The following is a 24,256-nucleotide window of genomic DNA, read 5'->3' on the forward strand; positions in this document are numbered from 1 at the left end:
ATTGGGAACCATCAGCTGTGTGACTAGGAATGTGTTTTGACAGGCTGCATGTGACGCCTCAAGAGTGAAAACTGGCATTCGTCATGAAGCGTGGGATCTCATCAGGCCTGGTCTACTTCTGTCTGAGCCCTATGGGCTGGCACACAAGCTGCTTCTCATCAGAAACATCCAGCAGCCCCCCCCCCCCCCCCTCCTCACAACAGAAAGCAGCAGCGATGAGGTCACAGGGCAGGCATGAGATACTGTACCTTCTTCAATGGCTGTTGGAATGGTGGCGCTAGTGGTTGTGGTGGTGGTGGTGGTGGTGGTGGGTATAGGGGTAGTGGTGAGAGCATCTGGATGGAAAAAAAAAACACAAGACAAACAAACACAATGAAAAAATGAAAGCAGCAAATAATAAAATAATGAAAAAGCAAAAAGCCAAAATTGGAGGAAGCAGATTCACATTTTTTTATATTTTGCTCTTGATACGATTATTTTTTCTTCCTTTTCTTATGGAAACAAAGCCTGGGGGCAAGCGGTTTAAAAGTCCATGACGAGACAGGTTTGGATACGTCTTGTTAACATATCAACATCTACATTATCCCACACAGCTCCTTGCTATTGAACAGTCAACCGGTACCAATTGTATTGCAGTACGTGTTGTGGTTTTGTGCCAATTACTGACCAAATATGGACAGTGCTGAGGCCAAACAACTTATGCCAGGCCTCCAGGATGGACCGATATGTGCAGTAGCCTCAACCAGCACTAAACAACAAGGACAACGACACCACAAAAAGCCTGTCAGGTACATCAAATAATAAACAAACAAAAAATTAACACTAATATATATATATATATATATATATATATATATATATATATATATATATATATATATATATATATATATATATTAACAAGTTGTTAAACATGGGTCTGTAATTACACCCTCTTTTGCAATGCTTTTCTGCAATACTACCTGCATGGTAGAATCTGTTCCCAAACTTAATAATAATAATAATAATAATAATAATAATAATAATAATAATAATAATAATAATAATAATATCTTTATTTTTATATAGCACGTTTCATAGTGGTCCACCAACACAAAGCGCTTTACAGAGGTAGGCTTTGAACTGTGCGTTATATGCAGAGTCACTTACAATAGGACATTGAGGAGGTTAAGTGACTTGCTCAGGGTCACACACAGCGAGTCAGTCAGTGGCAGAGGTGGGATTTGAACCAGTGACCTTCTGGTTACAAGCCCTAGACTTTAACCACTGGACCAGACTGCCTTCTTATGACAGTTTGGGAGACTTTCAGTGCAGTTAGAAGAGGGCACCACAGCTGCAAGATTTTTAGCTAGATTTTGCATTAGCAAAAAAAAAAAAAACACACATCAGAATGACTGAAGTGCAGTATTCATGCTTGTCAAAAAGGCAGAGAAATGAACGTGTTTCGCTGTGTGAAAAGCTATGACAGCAGCCATGAATGATCTCAATATCCAGGCAAACAGGAGGCCCCTGCTGGGGTTAACAATGTGAACAGCGCAGGCTGATGAAATCGGCTCGCTCGCTCGCTCTCACCGTAGACGCTCGCTTTATTGTCCTTGCTCCATCAAAACATCTCAGTGGGAGCCAAAGCACTTCCGAGCTAATGAGAAAATCTAAAAAGGCAATGATAATGTCACTCGGAGAATGAGGGAGATGAGCAGCGGCTCCTGACAGCCGTCCTGTAAGGGATGTCACTGTTTAAGACGGATTGCTGCCCCCCTCAAGATCTTAATGTCTTTCTGCAACGCTGTGCACGCAGCCTGGTGTCGCATGCAAACACTAACATGGGATGTGCTGGATTTTTATAGAAAGGGCAGGATTCATTGGAATCAGGTCTCAAGTTTCCAAGGCAGAAGGACTGGAACTCTATCAACCAGCGAATAAAACAAGGAAGATAAAGACTTTGTCGTTGTCTGGTTTTACACGTTTACTACACAGTTTAGCTTAGTATCACTTCTGCTGATGTCACTCAGCACTAGTTACCAGCACACTGAAATGCCCTGGACAGAATATAATGGGAGTCAATGGGGGTTGTGCTGTGCAGCTGCAGGCACTGATTACTTTGAGAAAGGGCAGTTTTTGGTCCTGCCGGAAGTGAACCCCTATCTGATGCATTTGATTACACTGCAGATGCACACAATGCTGGTCACAATCTGCACCCAGAGTTCTGTCTGGCTGTGGCAGGTAATCAGTTTTCTTTGTCCTCTTCGGCTGTGCTCAAGCAGATTATTTTAAGCACAGGAAAAAGGTCAAATGTTCCCACGATGAATAATTTCTGTGGTATTTGTATTGCATTTCGAATGAATCACTTTGCTGAATACGTTTGTAATGTCATTATTGAACTTACTGTACAATGCTGGCTAAATACCCATGTGTCTTACTTTGTGTATGAATACCTATACTAATAATGGCTTATGCAAATATAGGTGCATGTATACTGTTATAGGGAACTGTCAATAATCATGTACTAGTACTATAGGCAAGCTAGAAATATGTTTTATGGTGTCTGATTGAAGTCTCAGGTATTTTACCGTTTGTGGCTATGTGTTCCTTTTCTCTTACTATTTTAAATGAATTGCATGCATGGATTTGAAAGTCATTAATCAAAAATTAGACCATCACTACTAATTTGCCTATTGTTCCAGTGGTTTGATTTCATACGCACAGCACATCCGAACTACAGAAGCAATGGGGTGTTGTGATAAATGTGCAGGCTGCTGCGTACGACTCCAGTCAGAGGAGGTAGCAGCAGGTAAGGAATCGTGTGGGACTGCAGCGAGTTGAGACTTTCCACACCAATGAAGCTGCTCACTCAGTGTGGCGTCCACTACCCTGCGGCTCTGTGTGAAGCCATGGAGGAGACCGCCTGCGGTGAGGCCATCTCATCCCTGTTTTAACGCTTGTCAAGTCAATGATCAGTGCACTCCGACACCATCAGAAACAAAATCCCCCCACTCGGCATGCAAGGCTATTCATCAGGCCTCTAAAAACACACTGATCCTCTGCTGAGCTAACAGGTAACTGGGCAGACTGATCCTTCAGCACGAGATTAGCTGAAGAAAAGCTGACGGATCTATAAAGAGCAGCCTGTGTGTAGCACGCACACCGACGAGCAGCCTGTGTGTAGCACGCACACCGACGAGCAGCCTGTGTGTAGCACGCACACCGACGAGCAGCCTGTGTGTAGCACGCACACCGACGAGCAGGCTGTGTGTAGCACGCACACCGACGAGCAGGCTGTGTGTAGCACGCACACCGACGAGCAGGCTGTGTGTAGCACGCACACCGACGAGCAGGCTGTGTGTAGCACGCACACCGACGAGCAGCCTGTGTGTAGCACGCACACCGACGAGCAGCCTGTGTGTAGCACGCACACCGACGAGCAGCCTGTGTGTAGCACGCACACCGTCGAGCAGCCTGTGTGTAGCACGCACACCGACGAGCAGCCTGTGTGTAGCACGCACACCGACGAGCAGCCTGTGTGTAGCACGCACACCGACGAGCAGGCTGTGTGTAGCACGCACACCGACGAGCAGGCTGTGTGTAGCACGCACACCGACGAGTAGCCTGTGTGTAGCACGCACACCGACGAGCAGGCTGTGTGTAGCACGCACACCGACGAGCATCCTGTGTGTAGCACGCTCACCGACGAGCAGCCTGTGTGTAGCACGCACACCGATGAGCAGCCTGTTTGTATAACGCCCAGCTCTCGTATACCAGCTGTAACAAAACACTTTGATCTTCTTTATGTACCTTTAAGAACAATGTAAACTGCAGCGGCAATGTCCACAAAATCACTCTTTTACATGACGTTTAGAACCTCGATATTTGCTTACAGGCACAAAGTTTTGCGATACACATCTGATCGCCCAATTACACTGTGCGTTTGGAGTGCATTCATCGCCCCTTTAATTAATCCTAGACGGAAAGTAAACTTCGCTTTCTGAAGAGTTACAGACTTCAAGGCACCCCCATCAAGTGACGGCAACCAATCTGAAATAATAACGTTTACACTGCACTGGCAGACAGTGCGTTCTGAGAGAGGATCTCTTCATGGGGAGCCTGAAGAGGAGTGTGCGCATGTGATGTAAAGAAGGGGTTACTGACGGGCAGCTTTGCCTGTTAATCCGTGGTACGTAAAGTCTGATATATGACCGATTCCGAATACTCAAGTATAAAAAATAACAATTTTTTGGCGTCTACAAGTCACGTGTTAGTAAAGGCTGCACAAGACCTCGTGGAAGTGGTAAAATCAGGCTAGAAAGAGACTCTTAATTAAAGCAGCTCATTTTCAAAATGAGGTCATCTGCATTTCCTCTATTGAAAACACCGATTGGAAATGCAAGTTGTGCAGCAAGGGAATGAAAGGATTAACCTGGATAGCAGGGCGGTGAGGAGGAACAGCGCAGCCGGGATTAATAATAAACTAATAAACAGAGTGCAAGAAAGCGCACAAAACTAATCGGGCTAATAAACCCAGGCTGCTGGGATTTCAGGAAGCTCATTACTCCAGCAACAGCTTCCGCTGGCTTCATTACTGGTAAAGGAGGACTCTCTAGATCAAGCATGCAAGCTGTCTACCAAAAAAAACTATGCATGCCCATTTTTGATGCATATGCTATTATTATTATTATTATTATTATTATTATTATTATTATTATTATTATTATTATTAATAATAATTCTACTTGGCTCAGAAAACAGACATGTTATTGGCTGTCTGAAATGTATTGTTTCAAGCTATTTCCAAATACCACCTCCCCCTTCTGCCATGTTTTACTGTTCCCACCTCCTCCCCCTCACCACTGTGTGTATCTTTTACATGGAGTGTGTTTTAATCTTGCACCATTGCACCATCATTTCATGCTGGCCTATGGAAGCAAGCATCTGCAAGATGGCAAACAGCTTCCAAAGCCCCCTGCCTTCTGTTCCACAACAAGAAAGACAAAAAATCTTTTATTTATGTATTTCTCTTTAATTGGTCGAAACGTTTGTCTGTTTATATACAGCTCTGGCCAAAAGTGTTGCATCATCACCCTATATAATAAACTCATTTTGCTTCACACAGAACCTGCAGCACTGCATTCTACCAGACTGGCACAGAATGCACGCCATGTTCACCCAGTTGTCACATGCCAGGACCTTCCTTGGAATTCTGCTAAAAAAATACTACAAAGAAAAGTAGGTCGATGTGAGGTTCTATTAATCCTTTGACTCTAGAAACATTGTATGCAAGGCCTGTCATTTATCTAACTAGAGACGACCCCAGCAAACCAGCTTCTTCCAAACGAGGCGAGAGGACCATTTAAACCGACATGCCGTAGAGAGATGCCACGCTGTGCCCTGCAGAGTTAGCACCCAGACTCCACCAGCTGTGCCTTCTGACAAGCATGATTGATGGGATCCTCTCAAGCTTCCACTTCCAATTAATGGGACAGTGAGAGATGACAAGGATCTCTGGACATCCTAATATAGGAGAAGCCACTTACAACTCACACCTGCAGCACCCCCCCCTACCGTTCCTACTCCATGCCAGTCTGAGCCCCAGTTTCAGATGCACCCGAGTGCATGACCTCCTTCATCAGTAAAGGGCTCGGACTGCTCGAGGCTCTTATCCCAGCCCTGCTTCAAATATGTTTTGTATATTACCTTTAGAAAGGATGTTCCGTATTGTTAGATAAGTTAGTAAGTGTTAATGGATAACCAGCATTGCTTTTCACACCCATTCCCCATGCATTAATGCCACTGGATAAAGAAAAGGTGGCAAAACAATTCAGAAAGCATTAAAACTATCAGCACTGTCCACTTCCACGGATTAATGGATTCATGTAATATGATATTTAAGTAGTCACATATTCGTGTTGTCCTACATTCACATCTGACAATTAGATGAACGATTCTCAAGCTGTCACACACATATGTTCAATTAATATTACTGTAGCTAGACCCTAGCACCAAAATGTACAATAAAACTGCATGACTGAATCAAATAATGGGGGTCTTGAGGCTGGCATGCAGACAAACACAAGAGCAACAAGCGGTTACCAGTACAAAGTTGCACTGGTGGAGCAGCAGGCATGGTGAAGATTCAGGAACTTTAAAAAAAGAGATTTCTAATTTTGTCCGTTCAGTTTCCAGTTTGGTGTAAAAACTGCTTTAGGAATCCATCCAGGACGACACAGTTTTCAGTTGAACTGTCACGGAAGTGTCCTTGATCACTGAGTCAGCGCAGACGACTTCAAAAAGGATCAGATTAAAAAGAGCAGCAAAGAGAATCTGCAGCTCTCGCCATAGGGGTGCTGCTGCCACCCTTCTGAGACTGGCATCCCCTGGCAGCATGCTCTTTATAAAGACTCCACACTGCAACGCCTGAGCTGCCAGCAGTTATTAGTGCTGTCAGCGCCTGGCAGTCGGAAACCTCAGGACGAAAAGGCTTTTGAAATGCACGGCTTACAGGTACAGTTCTGTGTGTGCACAGCGAGTGCCGGACTGTAGCAGGTCTGTCTATTAATCCCACAGTTCAGCTCTGCTTTCAGCTCGCTCATTAAATGCACAGCAGTTCAGTGATTTCATAAACAAATAAATGCACACTGCGCTTGGCATCAACAAGACATCAAGCGTGGCAGGGTCGCTGCCCTTGTGCAGGTCAGTGGGGTTCAGTAAATGTCAGCCGCAAAAGCTAAAACACGCTCCTCAAACTCTATGCAAATCTGTGCATGACCAGAATAGCTATCTATGCCTGTATCATGACACGTACCGTACTTTATACAGGGATATAGGATACACATCTCTGCCTTATGCGTTTGTATCTGCTAAATCAGAAATACTATGCGACTGTATTCACAAAGCATCAGTAAACGCATAAGACTGTAAAGTACGTATAAATGATTGATGCACACAGCCCCAATATTAGGAGCAGTTTTGTTCCTCATTAAAGGCAACACTTGTTGGTTTCTGACATTTTCTATTGTGATTTTTATTTGGCAGGTCAAAAGGGATTCTTGTTGCGTTCACGCTGTGTTTTATCACACAGTAGCTGTCAGTTCATGACATCAAACCCAGATATAGTTAATGTTTAATCTGGCAAGCGTCTGCTTTTTTTCCCACTGCATTATTCAGAATGTTTTGCTTGAAAACCGCATTAGTATTCTCAGAAATCAGTAGATCCCTTTTGAACTCTACAATGGTGTCCTTTTGACTAACATGCCCGACAGCAGCTCCTTTCACAGAAGTTTACAGATCTACTGCTTACTGTAAAACTTGCAGAGATGGATTTATTCATTCATTTTTGTTAAGAAAGATAACTGAACACACGTTCTGATAACAGGTCTCTGCATATCTTGTCTGACCACAAGCCTTTTCCAGCCCTTGGTTTACAGTAACATAATACAGCAGATCGATGATCTTAAGAGAAAACCAAGATTATCTTTGACACTGTACTGTAAGTCACTTCCAAGCAGAATACAGGATTTTTTAGACACTGATCAAACTGTAAACGCATAGAGTCATCACATCTACCCTAAGATTTTTGGTGTATAAAGCCGAGGGAACACTGAGCCCCTTTTTCTGGAACAGTGGCTTGAAAGCTGGCTCCAGGAGACTGGAAGACCTAGTTTGAGGTTGCTGTATCAAACCCCAAGTCTCCTCAAGTTCCAAGCAGCAAAGTGGCTCCGCCCGCGTTCCCTCAGCTTTAGTTGCTCAGATCTTTGAATTGGACGTTACTTACAAGCTCACACACAGCAACGCAGGCAAGTGTGATTGTTTTTAAATTTCGCAGTATGGCATGTGTCATGATAACGGGTAAACCCCCGATCAATAACACTGCCCTGCACGTCTTCACTGTCTGTGCAGCTTGCGACCTTGATTGAACAGTATTTAAGATCTCTCCAGCTTCTTCAACAGTGATCAGTGTTCCAGCACAGCGGGGTGAGAGTCCGAATCAAATGCTTCATCCGTGGCACAGCTATGGAGTTTATCATTGGGAGAGGATGAATCATTTTTTTTCTAAACGGACGGAATTTTATTATTTATTTCTTAGCAGACGCCCTTATCCAGGGCGACTTACAATTGTAACAAGATATCACATTATACATTATTTCACATTATACAGATATCACATTATTTTTACATACAATTACCCATTTATACAGTTGGGTTTTTACTGGAGCAATCTAGGTAAAGTACCTTGCTCAAGGGTACAAAAGCAGTGTCCCCCACTGGGGATTGAACCCACATCCCTCCGGTCAAGAGTCCAGAGCCCTAACCACTACTCCACACTGCTGCCCTGGAATTGAACAATATCAGAATTCTCAGTTCTGTTTCACAGCAAGATCACAAACATGTCAACGCTGTAGCGTTTGTGATAAGCAGATGTCACCCTTTTATGTGAGGATGGATAATTCTATGAATATGGAACAACCAGATGTCACAGCGGCTTGTTGTGGATTCTAATGTGTCAGATCGCATTTATGTATTTTTTTAAATGCTTTCTGACACAGAAAAACCTAATAAAAGCTGGCCAGGTTTACGTAGTGTAAGCAGTGTGTTATACTAGCAATTCAGGGTGGACCTTGATTAGTGCTGTACAGCAGAAAACTAAATCTTGTGTTTGGGGTAATGGGATTGTGGTAAAAAGAAGGACAGAATGGGTAACCGTGCTCAAAAACTGGAGTAGAGGACGTTGACTTTTCCATCCCATTCCAAGGTCCAACCAGGTCCCTGTTTATTCAATTGCTTTCAGCAGCACAATGCAATTATTACAGACCCGGCTGGAACAAAGCCCTACAATGGAATGGACTAGAGTAGCCAAGAAGCTTTCAACCCACCCCCAGCACTTCAACTGGAAGAACATCACAGAAAACACATGCAGCTGTGAACAAAAGTGTAGCATCACAGACAGTTACAGGATTGAGAAAATTAAACTACAAAATTACATTGCAAAACAGCTTACCCGGAAGCCACAACAGTAGTACAGTTTTTCCGTTCAGTATGTGGAAAACTACGAAGCGGTATGCAATTCAACACGTTAACGTAACGTTATTCAGCAGGTTTCATTCGACTTTATGACATGAATCAATTGTATATGACGATGCAACATTTTTGTCCAGAGCTGTCAGCATGTGATGTTTGCTCCTCAGCTCCACAGGTCCAGCACTACCTACCGTGTACAAAGAGCACGTAGTCAGCATAGGCCTCCCCCACTGCGTTGGCTGCCATGCAGCGGTACGTCCCGTTGTAGGACTTGTTCAGGCTGTCAATGTACAGGTCTGAGCCTGTCAAGAGCGCATGGTCTGGCAGCTCATCATCCAGCTTCATCCAGCGCACCGACTGGGGCCTGTGTGCACAGACAGCACAGGGTCAGGACACACGGGCGTCTCACTCTATAAAAACAGCATTTAAAAAAAAAAACAGAGCCGTTGCCCTTTTCAGGGGTTGGGCCAGATCATTTGTAGAACCAGGCCGACAGGGTGTGTCACGGGTATAACTGTTAATATCGGTCGTCTGTATTTATGTCTCCGGTGTGAAAAAGTAAAAAGAGAACATGTTTAGATAATTTTGGTGGCCGCCCAATTGAACACAACGATGCGTTTCCCCACGATGCCCGACGTGTGGAACACCCTGTATTAAACTGGAATGGCTTTCACACTCCTGGTTAGTGCATCTGAACTTTAAGTCTGTGTGGTTCTGGATTAGCAGAAACAACAACTGTAGCTCGAGGCAGAACACTGCAGTGAACCAATGAAACACATCAACGAAAGATTTCAAGTGTCCAGACAGTTCAAAACCAAAAATCGCCCCCTGATGTAACTGTTTGCAGCTGAGGGACCCGCTGTTTTTGCAGCCCAGTATGTCCGAATCCTGAAAAAGGACACTTTCTAAATAAATTCTGTCACGAGCAGCCAGGACTCTACAGAAAACAATCCACAAGATTGAGCTAACAGCTTCTTACTCGGTCCATTAAGACCTCTTTCATATATATTCACTGTCCCAGAGTACATAGAATCTGTGCTCAGTTAACAGGCTGTAATAAGCACAATGTTTACCAAGCAGAAATCACATCAGTACATCACTGTGGAAGGACATCGTTCTTCATGTGTCATTAGCACAGTCAGAGCCGGTCAGGTTTCATGGAATTCGTTTGGGAGGAGGTGAAAGATTTATCACGGCAGCCGAATCCTCTCCCCCTGCTCCATGAATTAAATTATTAGAATAACCTGCATGACAAGAAGCTGGTCTTTTTTTTAAAAATCATTTTGATATTATACCTCCAAGCACAGAACTCTTGGATTTGCTAAGAAATATACCACCCAGTGTTCAAGCCTGCCTTCACAAAGACTTCAACCTACATATCTGGGATTGGTCGGCCGTGGTACTATTACATTCAGAGAAGGACACTATCTCGCTTTTTCAATAGGCCATTCTTATTCAATTAGTGTGTGCATAGCCCAGCTTGCCGGTATAAAGCTGACTACGGATGAATCTGCAGAGCGTTCTTTACAGCGTGTTTCTCTGTGATTTACCACACTTGTAGGCGCTTCATCGTGCTTTACAACACTTTGCTATGTTTTACACGGTATATTGCAGTAACGTTTATAATGACAGCTTCCGACATCCCGATCAAATGCTGTAAGGGACAGGGTTGCCAACAGTAGTCATCTTAAACTCCTATTCACAATCCAGGCCAGGACCCAGCGGTGTCTCCGATGAGAGCACCAGCAACTTTAATGAGACTCCTTCACTGCTGTGCTGGTTGAAATATGTTTAAAAAAAACACAACGTGTGTGCATGTTATGCCTACTTTGCTCTGCCTCACTGTTCAGCTTAATTGGTCCCAATTCCTTCAAGTTAAAGGACGATTCATTTCGCTGACTGGAACTTTTTCCCTTTGCTTGTGTTTAATTTTGGAGCTTGTCGATTTCCTTGATTTTAAACAGGCACAGGAACAGACACGGGGCAGAGGGGGTCAATGTTTCAAACGAGAGGAAAGAAAGCCTGCATTGTTATTCCAAGGAGGCAGATCTAATATGTTAAGCACAAATGTCAACTTCATTTTACAGAAAATGGTGCGCTTTTTTTTTTTTTTTTTTTTGCACGTAGGATTTATTCTTCCTGGATAGAAAAAATAGAGTGTAATAAGCCTGTTCTTAAAAGACATCATCCCTGTGCTGCTCTGAACAAGACATTGTAAACAAGGATTAAAAACACTGTAAGGAGACATGCATTTGTAATGAAGGACTCCAGCACACGCACACACACACACGCACAGAGGGAGAGATTGAAATCCACATCTTACTTGGGTTTGCCCTCAGCTGTACAGCTCAGCTCCAAGGCCTCTCCTTCCCTGGTCAGGCCATGGGGGAACCCCACTGTGATCTTCACTTCAGGCTTATCTGTGGAAGGACCAGGTTCATATAAATGGTACAGCGTGGCACACAGAACAGCATGCGAGGGAGTCTCGCCACTCCCACGGAACCTCCGAGCCTGGCAGAGCTTTGGCTGGCTTCCGATGCTGCAAGCAATTTGCTTCAGAGCATTCTGATGCATCCAGCTAAACACAACTCCGGCAAGAAGGATGAAATGCACTAAAGAAACATGATCCAGCTCCGGAATTAACTATATACTGTATATGCAATACTTTAAACATACATAAATCAGGATGAGGTGTACAGCTCTCGTTTATATGTGAATATACATTTGAGCTAAAATGCCTTCTTGTTTAAGTTATTGGTTTTTCTACTTTTTGGTCACAATCAATAATAAAAAATAAGTATATTATATTATATTATGGTGGACAAACTAATAAAGTACGTACTGCAGTGGACTGTTGTTTTCAACACACTGCACTGCCATTGTGACAGATCAGAGATGGGATTGTTTGGCACCACGATGGCTGCATCGTCAGTCGCTCAGTTCATTTGAATTGTCTGCTTATCGTTTCTAAAAACGACATGGTAGGACGAGTATAAACTCGGCACTGGTGTGCCCCGAATGTCTCAGATTATACCGAGAAAGAAATAAAGAAAGCAACAGCACAGAGAACTCAAGCAACCGGATGGGTTTCTTCTACCCCATTCCTTTCAAAAGATAAAGGATGCTTCACGTCTTAAAAGCAAGCGCCCAGGAGACGCCGTTTAGAAAACAAATAAGCAATCTTTTTATAGAGTGTAGCTGCAGTTTTACTATCCCTGTGATCATAAAACCTAATGTATGAGGCAATCTGGGGGGGGGGGGCAGAGACGCGAAGAAAGAAAGAAAGAAAGAAAGAAAGAAAGGAAGAAAGGAAGGAGAGAAAGAAATGAGTGACAGAAAAAGAAAGGAGAGAGAAAAAGAAAGAAAACACAAAGAAAATAAATAAAAAAGACAATGGGCAAGAATGGTGCCAGAGGTACAGAACAAGGCTGAAATTAGTTTCCTGTGAGCTGTCCTGCAGAAAGATTAAGAAAGGAAACACATTGTTTTCTACAATGGTTGCTGAAAATAATGACAAGCATGTTAACAACACACACGCTCCCACGCGCATATACAAATTATTATTATTATTTGTTTATTTAGCAGACGCCTTTATCCAAGGTGACTTACAGAGACTCGGGTGTGTGAACTATGCATCAGCTGCAGATGACTCCCTCTGCACTCCAAGCTGCAGTGCTTGTGCAAGGTGAGGCACTCCTGAATGCTCTTTCCTTACAGGTTGCTGTGGGGACAGTCTGGCCTTGATAGACAGCCCCCCCCACACCTCCGTTTGGCTGTAGTTCCCCCATGGGATTTTTTATTAAGGTATCATTCGAACTAACCCTGATTATTAATAGGAACTCTATGGTAGAGAAAATTGGTTTTTAATCTGATTTTAAACCAAGCTTGTCTAAATGTCAAGTTGCTGATAATGAACCAAAGCTCATCCGCTTTCCTTTTAGAAAGGTCAGAGCCAAGCCGAGCAATATGAAAATAGAATAACGTATGGGTCCGAATACACTGTCACGCAATGACATCTACACGCTGACCCGTATGCTATTTTATATATGTTTCTTAAAGCACGCGTAAGTGAATAACATTTTAAAACTACTTTCGTTATCGCTGCAACAAGCACGGTACGATGGAATAGAAACCATGAATTCAAACCAAGACGTTTGTTGCGTGCTTGGTGCGTCTGTGCTGCTGTGGAGGTTTTCAATCAAGGTTAGGTCTCTTCACTCACATAGTACTTCCAGGTATTTCTGTGCTTGGAAGTCTTTCACAGCAGGGTGGTCGACCATACAGATCACAGGGACCCCGTCATCTTCCTTGCGGACGGTGAGAATCAGCCTGCTTGTCACCGTGTACATCTTGTCGTCCGTGTCTTCCACTGTCGATTCTCCTGCAGAGGAAAGACGTGCTAATCTGAGTGTATCAAGCTTTCAAGGTGCATTGAAAACTCTAGAGCGAGAACGTACTGTAAAATAATCTTCCACTAAAAAACAAAACACACCACGCTCTCCCAACACGTTGATTCTCCTAAATGGCTCAACTGGCCCTTGCAAAAAAAAAAAAACACCCAGCCATTTTAAAACTGCAGTAGCATGACACATTGACAGCGCTCTGAAAACCAAATCGAACTGGGTAGTTTCACGCGCTTACAATTGGGTTACTCATCTGTTCTTGCTCTAGCTTCAGTGTAACTTTCTAAGGGGATTGCTGCTAGGTTTGGTCCACCTGTCTGCCAATCAAAGTTCAGTATTTGGACAATCAGTGTGTAAAATGAGCTGATCCAATTACACAGTTCTGCTGAACTGGCAGCTGCTGGCTGCCTGCCTTACAGAAACTCAAGGTTACTGTGTTATTCTTTCAGTACAACAGGAAACAAGCCCTCATTAATGGACACCTCATCGATTCCTTTACCTTCTCTTAATCAAAGACAGCAGATGACAAAGTTTAACCCCTCCCCCTCTCTCACATTCGACTGTAAGAACGAAAAACAACAAGCTTACTGCACTGTGTTTACTTTCCTTTCTAAATATATATATATATATATATATATATATATATCTAAAACTTTGTTTGCTCAAAAAAGCCAACTTCCCAATGTTTCGGTATGTTTAACAAACCTTTGTCAAGGGAAATTGTGTTTGAAAACAAACAGTGGAGGTGTAGACTTTTGATGCCATGGCAACCACACTCGCTTATTTCTGTTTAAATCTATGAATGTGCTTGTGATGTCATTACTACATGGCAGCATGGTACTGAGTCTATTTATCCAGTTATTTTCCTTTATGTTTCTGTATCGCACTCACTTGATTTCTGCTGAAACTACACACTGTAGCTCACTCGTGTTGGTTCATTTTTTGTAACTGCTGGTTCATTTTGTTTTGCATTTCTTACCTTGCAGCTCTTTGCCTTCCTTCAGCCATCGGATACTGGCAGCCGGCTTGCCCCCCATGGCAGTGCATGTTATTTCTGTCGTGTTCCCTTCACTGACGATGTCCTCTTGGGACTCAATGATTGGGTTTCCTGGTGGGACTGACATCACAGAACACAGCCCTATAAATCAACAGCCACCCTACAGCACAGGGTCACCAAACAGTGACCACACAGGACACGGAGTGCACGGTAAAACACACAACCTCATCCACCGCTTCAGAACGGACAAACTTTCACCTCATTGACTGTAGTTTTACCTCGTATGCTTCAAACCAGGCACCTCTTAATAATAAGTAAGGCAGTTCACAGAGAGTTTACTCTTTGAAATCCGTCCAAGCGCTTCGGAGATGACTTCTCAGAACAGAAAGAACTCTGGAGTCTGCAGAGAGGTGGTCTGAATTCACTTGTAATAAGGGTCATTTAGTTACACTTTACGGTTTCAAAAGAGAGTAATTACGCCCTGGGATAGAGGCAATCCAGCTTCTTAAAAGTGCATTTGTTAATTAAACAGTGCCACAGAATCATAACTAAGGGTTTCCGGTAAAAGCACTTTTAACGGCAATTGCTTTTTATACTGCCACGAATGGATTTATTGGACGAAGCCATTAACATTACCTAGAAAAAAATCACAAAAATATAAAACCAATACGTTGTCTGACCCATGCACCCTTTGCTTTTAGCCTCCTCTGCAGATCGTGCTTTACCACAGGCAAGTGAAGAGAGATGGCCTACCCAGCACGGTGATGACGGCGTAGGCTTCCTGGGGTGGGTCTGTGTAGAGCTGACACACGTATCTTCCTTCATCAGACAGTGACACGTTAGACAGGGATACCTGCAGCTCGTTGTCTGAGAAGTTGACCAGTTGGAAGCGGCTGTCCTTCAGAGCTGTGCAGGACACACGAGAGGAGCAGTTAAACATTGAAACATTGACACAGCTGAAAATGTGTTATCTGGGCCCGATTCCCCGGTGCGACTGTACAGAGCATCAATGACCTGCAGCTGGGTGACTTTCTCCTCATGCTCGCTTGAGCATAAAGACAGGGCTTGCAAAGCAGGGCTTGACCAGCGCAGTGAAATGAGCTCGGAGGCCTCGACCTTTTCAGTGGACAAAGCGAAGCACAAGAGGATCTAAATGCTGTCGTCATCTAAAACCGTTCAAACATTTGTGGAAGACAGAAATAAAACTAAAAGAGAACGAACATGTTTGATTTCCCTAATCTTGGGCTGACATCGATCCCGCTGCCTTTAAGACCAATTTAAAATATCCCTACATCTCAAAACCAATTAGGAACGGAACTTGCAATTATAAAGCAATTTTCACACAGAGGAGCTCAACATGCTTACTGACACTGAGCAACCACCGAACTGCAGCTGCCTTTAGTCTTAGGCAGACATTTAAACCTGCACACCACGAGTGTTCCTGCTATGAGCACACTGTGCATGACTAGAGGGTTGCTCCTGCTCTTAGCATAACAAATACTGTTATTACTTCTTTGTGGGACTCCGGCTGTGTGCACGGCAGTGGAGGTGGCTCAGGTCACAATAGAGATACGCTGGTGGAGATCGGAGGTGAAGAGTGCACGGAGTCCCGCTGCAGAGCAGCTATCAGCATTAACATTCATCTTCACAACACGGTGCAAACAAAGGAAATAAAAATCAGCTCCATTAGGAAGTGCTGGACAGCACCCTGCTGCAGGAGACTGGGCAAGTCACAACAGCAGCGACAGGTCCCAGTTCACACTGGCTTTAACATTTCAATTCTGTTTGGCGCTGCATGGAATCCACTGGCAGGACTATGAAGATGCAGAGCACGTGACTGATTAGAGGCTCATAGCGGAGGACGCAGAAGGGCTAATGATTTAATTGAATGTATCCATTAAAGAACACACAGCACAGAGATGAAAACGACAGGATGGCGATGGTGTGCTTTATAATACACTGTGACAGAAATGTCATAGGAACAACGTCAATAACTAAGTCATTACTAAAACAGATTTAACAGCTGATACAAGGACACATATTGAAAAAACAAAACAAATAAATAAGGACTTTGAAAGACCTGACGTTGATTCATCATCACAGATATGTTCTGGCTCCAGCGACTATCCATTTACTTACGCAGCCTTGAGATTATATCTCAGTATGTGTCTATATCTTCAAATCATAAGCAGTTACTTTTCTACATACACAGTTAAACAAATAAAGATCACTCGTGGAAATATACAACGAGAAAACTGAAAAATAATACATCAAATATTCCTTTCACATATAAAACTATAAAAAAATTAAATTTACTTTTCCTGCTATTGGACAAGGATTCAGCTTCTCAGTCTTTAGTGTTCAAGTACATTTATGTTTAATTTTAGAGTAAAAGGCTTTGATAAATCTAGTCCATTTTTTTTTTTTTTACTTGAATGTCATGCTATAATATATTGTAGAGACTTCAGTAAAACCCAATGATCAGTTTTAGCTGCAGGCCAAATATACGGTTGGCTTCCAATGCGCTATTCTGTCACTTATCAAAACCAGAATGATTAGACTACAGAAATAAGACAAAGACCACTTCAAGTAAACTGCAAACCACAATTAAAAGTCCAGGCAACCTAATTGCAAAGCTCCATTTCCAATCAGCAGAGAGCACGGCTTTCAAGAGGAATTCTCCCCCTGTGTTATTTTCTTCTTCTCCTGTGATTGCTCCCTCATCTCATTCATATTGTTGGTGCTGCTTAAATACAAGAGGCTTCAGTGGACATGCCATTTATCCTAAACAACTGCAATCAATTCTGATTACCGGGCAAGGCAACCAGGCTTTTGAAGGAACCCATCAAGGTTTTATTAAGCCGAAAAGGGGAAATTACTTCATGTCGCACAGAAACAGCCTGAGCTTCATTACAATGGAGAATGCAGATGCGAATTAGAAAAGAAACAAGGTGGCCTTTGCAGATTGCTACTCCCTGAGCCATTGTGATTCATTACACACAATATGCATCACACCGAACACTGCACACAATTTGCTTTCCTCATCTCTTCTGACCTTTTATAAAACTGCAGTTTATATCACATCTTGAACCATGACAGGCCCTAGCACACAGTCATTTTAAACATGCACCGTCTTACAGTGTGTATGTCCTGGTAGCTCTTTCATATAGCTTTGTATTTGAGAGCAGGGCGTTGGGGTGAGGGCTGGTCCTTCTCTAGATCTTGTTATGCAGAATTGTTCAATACAAATACAATAAGAATTATTGCTAGAACATGGCTTTGTGAAGCAATGTTTCTGCCAGAAGGACCCTGCTGTGAGAGAAGGAAAAAGTCCTTGGCTAAACACTCAATTTGATGGATTTTCTGTACGTCTACCTGACTAACACTGTATCACGGTGCTCTGAAAATCGAGCCTGCAGTGTTACAGACTCGTATTCAAATGGCATTCACAGCAGCACAGTCCTACGATGGCATCTTCAAGCTACACTGCAGAACAGGAAACAAAAACAAGGATAGTGACTTTTTCCAAAACTGTATTTTCATTTAAAAAAAAAAAAAGATGATTCTTGGAGATCCATGTGTGCGGGATAGAAACCCAAGAAACCAGAGCTTACGTCTCACGTCCCTGAAGTAGATGGTCTGTCTGTTTGGATTGAGCAGCTGGATGACCGAGTCGTCGTTGTTTCGGACTCTGCAGCTGATGGTCGCGACTTCTCCCTCCACCACCGACACATTATCGGTCTCCAGGTTCTGACCTGGAACTGAAAAGAGAAACAGAACGACACCATGAGATCCTGCTGCGCCCTGGGCCGTCGGTCTATCGGTCTCCAGGTTCTGACCTGGAACTGAAAAGAGAAACAGAACGACACCATGAGATCCTGCTGCGCCCTGGGCCGTCGGTCTATCGGTCTCCAGGTTCTGACCTGGAACTGAAAAGAGAAACAGAACGACACCATGAGATCCTGCTGCGCCCTGGGCCGTCGGCACCGGGGTGGGTTTGTGAACTACAGCAGTCCTGGGACGCAGCGGCAACCGCAACTACAGCTGTGGCCAAAGCATCTGGTTTGCACTGAAAAATCCTCTTTCATTTGATTGAATGGGATTCAGTACCAGAGCCACAGCTGGAATTAGTGAATGCTAGCAGCAAAAAAAAAAATCTATCGTTCAATAACTCCAAACAACTAAAAAAGAAAACACAAGTTCCAAAGACGCTTGAATATAGCATAGCATGCTTTTCTTTGGGACCCCAGTGCTCATGCCCCCAAGTCTGTAGATCAGCCACAGTGCTTTTTTTCAATGTTAAATCGCCACGTCCCTTCACGTTACGTCTTACATTTCTCTTCTAAATTGCTTATTTGAACCGCTACTTAGACGGGAACATTGGCAGGATTAGTAACGCTTTTCTACAAGCTGCCTGTCGTCAAGATCATTCTGTTCTCAACACCCTGCGCTTCTGAAAGCGTTCAGAATGCAGAAAACTATAAACTGTGTATTGACTGTCAGAAAGACACATTGCTAATGCACTCCGCTCCGAGCAGCACGGTGGAGCGGACTGCCACCCACTGCTGTGCAGCACTTCAGTTCGGTATGATGCGGACGTCTCAATAAAAGGATGTGTGTCTGTAAATAATCAGCACGTGGACATACAGCAACAGACCCTGCTTTGCTACGAATATATGCGAAAAGGCTGTACTGTAACAGACAGTGCTGTATGAGTAATCTAGAAACGAGGCTAAAAGCAGCGGGAATTTGATCTTAACCTTTTCCCTCAACATATTAGACCTTTTCAGTTCTGCTAGAATACAAAATGAAGTGTGTGTGTGTGCGCGTGTGTGTGTATATGTGTGTGCGTGCGTGTATATGTTTGTGCATGTGTGTGTGTTTGTGCATGTGTGCGTGCGTGTATGTTTGTGCATGTGCGTGCGTGTATGTTTGTGCGTGTGTGTGTGTGTGCGTCTTCCCTACCCAGATCAGAAAGCATTTTTATGACAGGGTTGTCCATCACTATGGTTTTTAAAAGATGTGCTTATTTTTTCTCGTCTGCTACATCGCTGCACTGAAAGACATTTTTATTGACGTGGCATTTCTTGTTAATAATGTATTCAGTGTTTTGCTAGGGTGCTACAGAATAATAGCTTAAAATCTTTACATGGGGGGGGGGAATAAACGGTGTGTGATAAAAAAAAAAAAAAAAAAAATGGTGCAGAATGAGCTTGGAATGACTACACTGAGCTGGTTAAATCACTATCTGGAGTACATTCAGCTTCAGTGTATTTAATGAAGAACAATACGCCTGGTTTTACATACAGAATATGCCACCTACGCCTCTTTAAAAAGACACCAGAAAAAACTATGGAAAGCTATTGTCTCGAGTCCAGGCTGTTCCAATAGAACATAAAAAAAAGGCTCTCAGCAAATTGAATACAAAAACAAAAAAGAAAGAAAAAACGCACACAATGCTCACGGAGGGTAAAATAAACAGCATTCAGAAATCTGGATGGACTTGAATTCTCCTCTTGCCTGTAGTGCACTGGAGTGAATGCATTCTCCTCCTGCCTGTAGTGCACTGGAGTGAATGCATTCTCCTCTTGCCTGTAGTGCACTGTAGTGAATGCATTCTCCTCTTGCCTGTAGTGTATTGTAGTGAATACACAGGCAGCTGCAATGGAGACATTTTCTAAATCAGCTGAATGCAGGTCACTGGTTAATGAATTACGCATCAGAAAGATTGCATTATTCAAGCTTGGCCACCAGAGGGCATGGTGTTACGCTTATTTACTGCATAAACAAACCAATACCCTCTGCATTCCCACTGCATACACCATCATCTGATAATGGACACACCTTGGCAGCAGTGTGATGGGGAGGCTTGGTGGTCCAGTGGTTAAAGAAAAGGGCTTGTTACCAGGACGTTCCTGGTTCAATCCCAGCCACTGACTCACTGTGTGTGAGACCCTGAGCAAGTCACTGAACCGCCTTGTGCTCCGTCCTTCGGATGGGACGCAAAACAAACAAGGTCCTATTGGAAGTGACTCTGCAGCAGCAGTTGTTGATGCATAGTACCCCCCCCCCCCCCCCCCCCGAGTCTCTGGAAGTCGCTTTGGATAAAGCATCTGCTAAATGACCAATTAACACGTTCTATCAGCAGTTAACGCATTTAAGAGTTCCTGTTGTTTTTTTTCTCAATTTCCACATACTTTCAAATCACATGAAAAAAAAAAAAGAAGAGAAAATCAGGAGTTGCTTTTTATTGTATTTTTTTACATTACATGTCTACCCCACAAGAGGTCAGAGCGAATGAAAATCAGCCTGCGTCTCGGAGATAAATCTATGCATCTATTAGGCGCTATGAACGATAAACCGTGGATAATACTGCACTGTACAGCTCTTCGAAACACAGGGCCCAGTCCAAATCGCCCTTGGGAGTCTCCTCATAAAAGTTCAATTCTAATTAAGAAAGCTAAGTTGGCTGGAAATGGTATTCTAATGAATAAAATCGGATCAGTGACAGACCCATTTGCCAAGAGAATGCTCTTTTGCAATCAGAGTAAACAGCGTTGATGGCCTCAGCATCTCTCTCTCTCTTGTGATTGGCTGAGGAAGGAGAAAGTCACAGCCATTAATTCCTGGCGGGCGGGTGTGTGGGCAGAAGCTTGGTACGGCTCAGTAGCTGACAAATTTCCCCTCATTTCAAGCCCTGTTTACAAGTGAACAGCACAAACACGGCTTGCTATCACTTTCTAAAGGACATGACAGCACAAGCCACCAAGGATGTGGGATGCAATGCAGGAATGTGCTTAAATCCACAGAGAAAATATTAATATACATATTAATCCAAAAAAATATACATATTAATCCAATTACCGAACTGCCCGATCAGCACTAACCATGGACGACCTTACCCAATGCAACGTTAGGGAGGCGAAGCACGTGCTAGCCAGGGTCTATGAAACCAACCATTCACTTCTTAAGTATTTTAATATTCTGTTCAGTTTGAGATCGCACAGCAGATTGGTAGGTGGTATTAAGACGGCCCCTTTAGTCCTATACACACACTTTGCAGCAATTTATTAAAAGCGATGGATGGCTTCTTATGATGGGTTTTCCCAGTATGTTAAAATGTTCAAAGTTTCGAGTTTACACATAATGCAGTGTACGATTTCTTTAGAGGGGCATGTAACAGGTCTACCAATCAAAGAAATACATGGAAAACATTTGTAAAAATATTTACAGGATGGTCATTCTAAAGTTAAACTAGAACCGGTCTGACATTTTTATCCAACCTGAACAAGGAAGTTTAGCAAAATAATATAAAAGGACACTAAATATAGAAACATGCCATCTAATATTAATGTTATATAGCCTGGAGAGTGACATTTCCACACTATGTTGAAAATGTATGCAGTGTATTACACTTTAAATATGTTTCATAGCCAGGGAACGTTCAAGCTAGTTCAATGACTTTCCTCAGCAGCTGTGCCAAATCGTGTGGTGGTTTTGTGATTTGAACTACTGTCCAGAGAAGGGGCATTTGATACAACCTCACTTCCGGCCAATACATTCAACCACTGTGCCGCCTAGGCCTCTCTGGGACGAGTGGGAGTCCATGGGACGCAGGGCGGCTTTACTGCAGAATGACAAGATCCAGAAACAAGCAAGAGGTAGTGAAAGAGCTTCAGCTTACCTTGTATGTCCTGTGCAGCTCCTGTGAGGAGAAAGGAAACAAGACAAGGGTAAGAGACCGCACTGAGGAGGGTCAAAGAGCACAGCGCAGACGGGACACGCGCAAAAGATGCTCTACCAATTGCATGTCCCCAACAATAGAAAAGTGAAATAAATGAAATAACACATTTTCAAATGTAAATCACGTCGTGTTGATTTTCAAGCACAGTCTTGCATTTAGCACCAAAATGATTTGATCTATCCTGTCAAGACAGACAAGATAAGGACAACGTCCACATTTGTGGTCAATTAAAAAAAACAAACAAAAAAAAACTACATCTGAAATCTAATTAAAAGAAATTCACCTAGAAGTAACTATGACAGAACCTTTTTATTTTTATTTTTTTTCCATGTTTAGATCAAACAATGTTTTCTAGAGAAAACATGCCCTAACCCCGAAACACAATTCTGAAGTGAAAATGACATTTCTTTAAAGCTGACTTGCTACAGACAGCGTAGCACAGCGTAAAGGAGTCATTTCTTTAGGGTGTGCGTGTGGCTTGTGACCACCTGCCATGCTTACAGACATTCAATTAGATTACAAGCATTCTGCCAGGCTGCAATATTCTAACATTGACCCCCCCCCCCGCCCCCCTCCCCCCTCCCCCCTCCCCCCTCCCCTCCCCTCTCTGTAGGCTTTTACTGTAGGCTGCAGTATGTTCAAAGGGGGCGGCTAAGGTCTGTTACAAAATACTCATATCAGCAAAACAAACAATCACTTACAATAGTTGTGAACTTAAACTCCATCTCCTGTTTACTCTTGCCATGGCTAAATATAGACTATCTCTACCCAGCCATATGCTACTGTACCTGAGACACATTAGCCAGGATTTATGAGCTGTCAACACTGCTGTGATTAGACATCGCTGCTGTCATTCCATTAAGCCGGTATTGATGGACAAAACTGCGAAGATGCATTACGTGCCTTTTGAAGGAGCGAGGCCACCCTGTGCTGGCAATCGATTCTGCTGTGATCTGTCAGGTGCTGGGATGAAGAAGGAGTGCCAACAGGGGGCCAGCGGAAATGTCTCCAGTAAGGAAATAAAAAGTCTAACAATTTCCCTCTTGCCATGAAGAAGATGATTTAGAACCGGCCAGAACATGTCACAGAACTAGGGATCACGCCACCCAAGAAAACTCTTTTCAACGAACGGGGTCACGTGTTTCAACGTATTGCAAAGAAAGCCAAAGCAGTAACAAAAAAATAAATAGTAAAGTAAAAATCGCTCCCCATTCTGGCTTCTCACTACCGCGTGTCCCTGTCTATGGTCATGAGTCTAGTTTTATATCTGCAGCACTCATCCTTGAGCCAGGGAGCACAATGCACGACTAAAATACAGACCGATATCCGCTGCACAACCATGGGCACTGCTCTGAACGGTGTAAGAGCAGCAAACAAACATCAGGAGGAACTGCAAGTACTGCACGAAAACACTATGAACAAATGAATCTAATCAACAGTGCCAATCCTGGATTAAAATTTCAATTTGAACTACTGTAGCCTTGATTAAAGAAATAAGAAAAGGCAACAGAATATATATATATATATATATATATATATATATATATATATATATATATGGCATTGCTGTGATATATAGCAGGCACTACAAAGTGGTTAAAGAAGACCTTGCACACCATTCATTAAATCCCCACTGTGCAGACTGGAATCTCTAGATTGTAGGCATCACTGGTTTCATTTAAGTTGAGGACAGTAACAAAATAAGGAGCACAGAAGCACATTAGTAAAATAGAGGTCCAGGGAGATAAAGCCTCGTTTATATGGAAATATGTATAGCTGATAAAGAATATTAAAAGGGCTGAACCTTTGCGTAAGGAGGGCTGACTGATTTCAGCATAATTACTAAAAGCACAATACCAAGAGACCTGTGCGACGAGGCCTGGCAATCTGAGAGGAGGAGGGGACAGAGGCTGCTTAATGTCTCGTATATTTCCATGCATCCTCTGAAGAAAATAAAATGAGCTTCTGTGGCTCCGAGTCGTGGCTTATCATTTGTCACCACCCTGCCGCGAGGGGGTACTTGGGTATTCCATCCGTGGAGTCAGCAGGAAGGAGGGGAGAGAGCTGCAGGCTCCGACAGGATCTCAGATGCACATGTGCCCG

At 43.3% G+C, this 24,256-nt stretch overlaps 1 protein-coding gene across 4 annotated transcripts in view; it reads right to left on the reverse strand.

Annotated features, from left to right (window-relative positions):
- The window catches only part of LOC117397185 (cell adhesion molecule 1-like), a 152,706-nt gene that overhangs the window by 22,547 nt on the left and 105,903 nt on the right, over nt 1-24,256 (reverse strand). For 2 of the 4 annotated variants that reach the window (XM_059009511.1, XM_059009510.1), the window contains exons 2-9: nt 22,094-22,114; nt 18,024-18,170; nt 15,163-15,315; nt 14,392-14,529; nt 13,232-13,390; nt 11,333-11,429; nt 9,201-9,373; nt 249-335 (exon numbers count right to left, since the gene is read on the reverse strand). In XM_059009511.1, coding sequence (XP_058865494.1) covers nt 249-335; nt 9,201-9,373; nt 11,333-11,429; nt 13,232-13,390; nt 14,392-14,529; nt 15,163-15,315; nt 18,024-18,170; nt 22,094-22,114 — 975 coding nt within the window. The remainder of the gene's footprint in view (nt 1-248; nt 336-9,200; nt 9,374-11,332; nt 11,430-13,231; nt 13,391-14,391; nt 14,530-15,162; nt 15,316-18,023; nt 18,171-22,093; nt 22,115-24,256) is intronic. The other 2 variants (XM_059009513.1, XM_059009512.1) reach the window with 1 other exon arrangement.

Source organism: Acipenser ruthenus, chromosome 39 (assembly GCF_902713425.1).
Source record: "Acipenser ruthenus chromosome 39, fAciRut3.2 maternal haplotype, whole genome shotgun sequence".
Taxonomy (NCBI): domain Eukaryota; kingdom Metazoa; phylum Chordata; class Actinopteri; order Acipenseriformes; family Acipenseridae; genus Acipenser; species Acipenser ruthenus.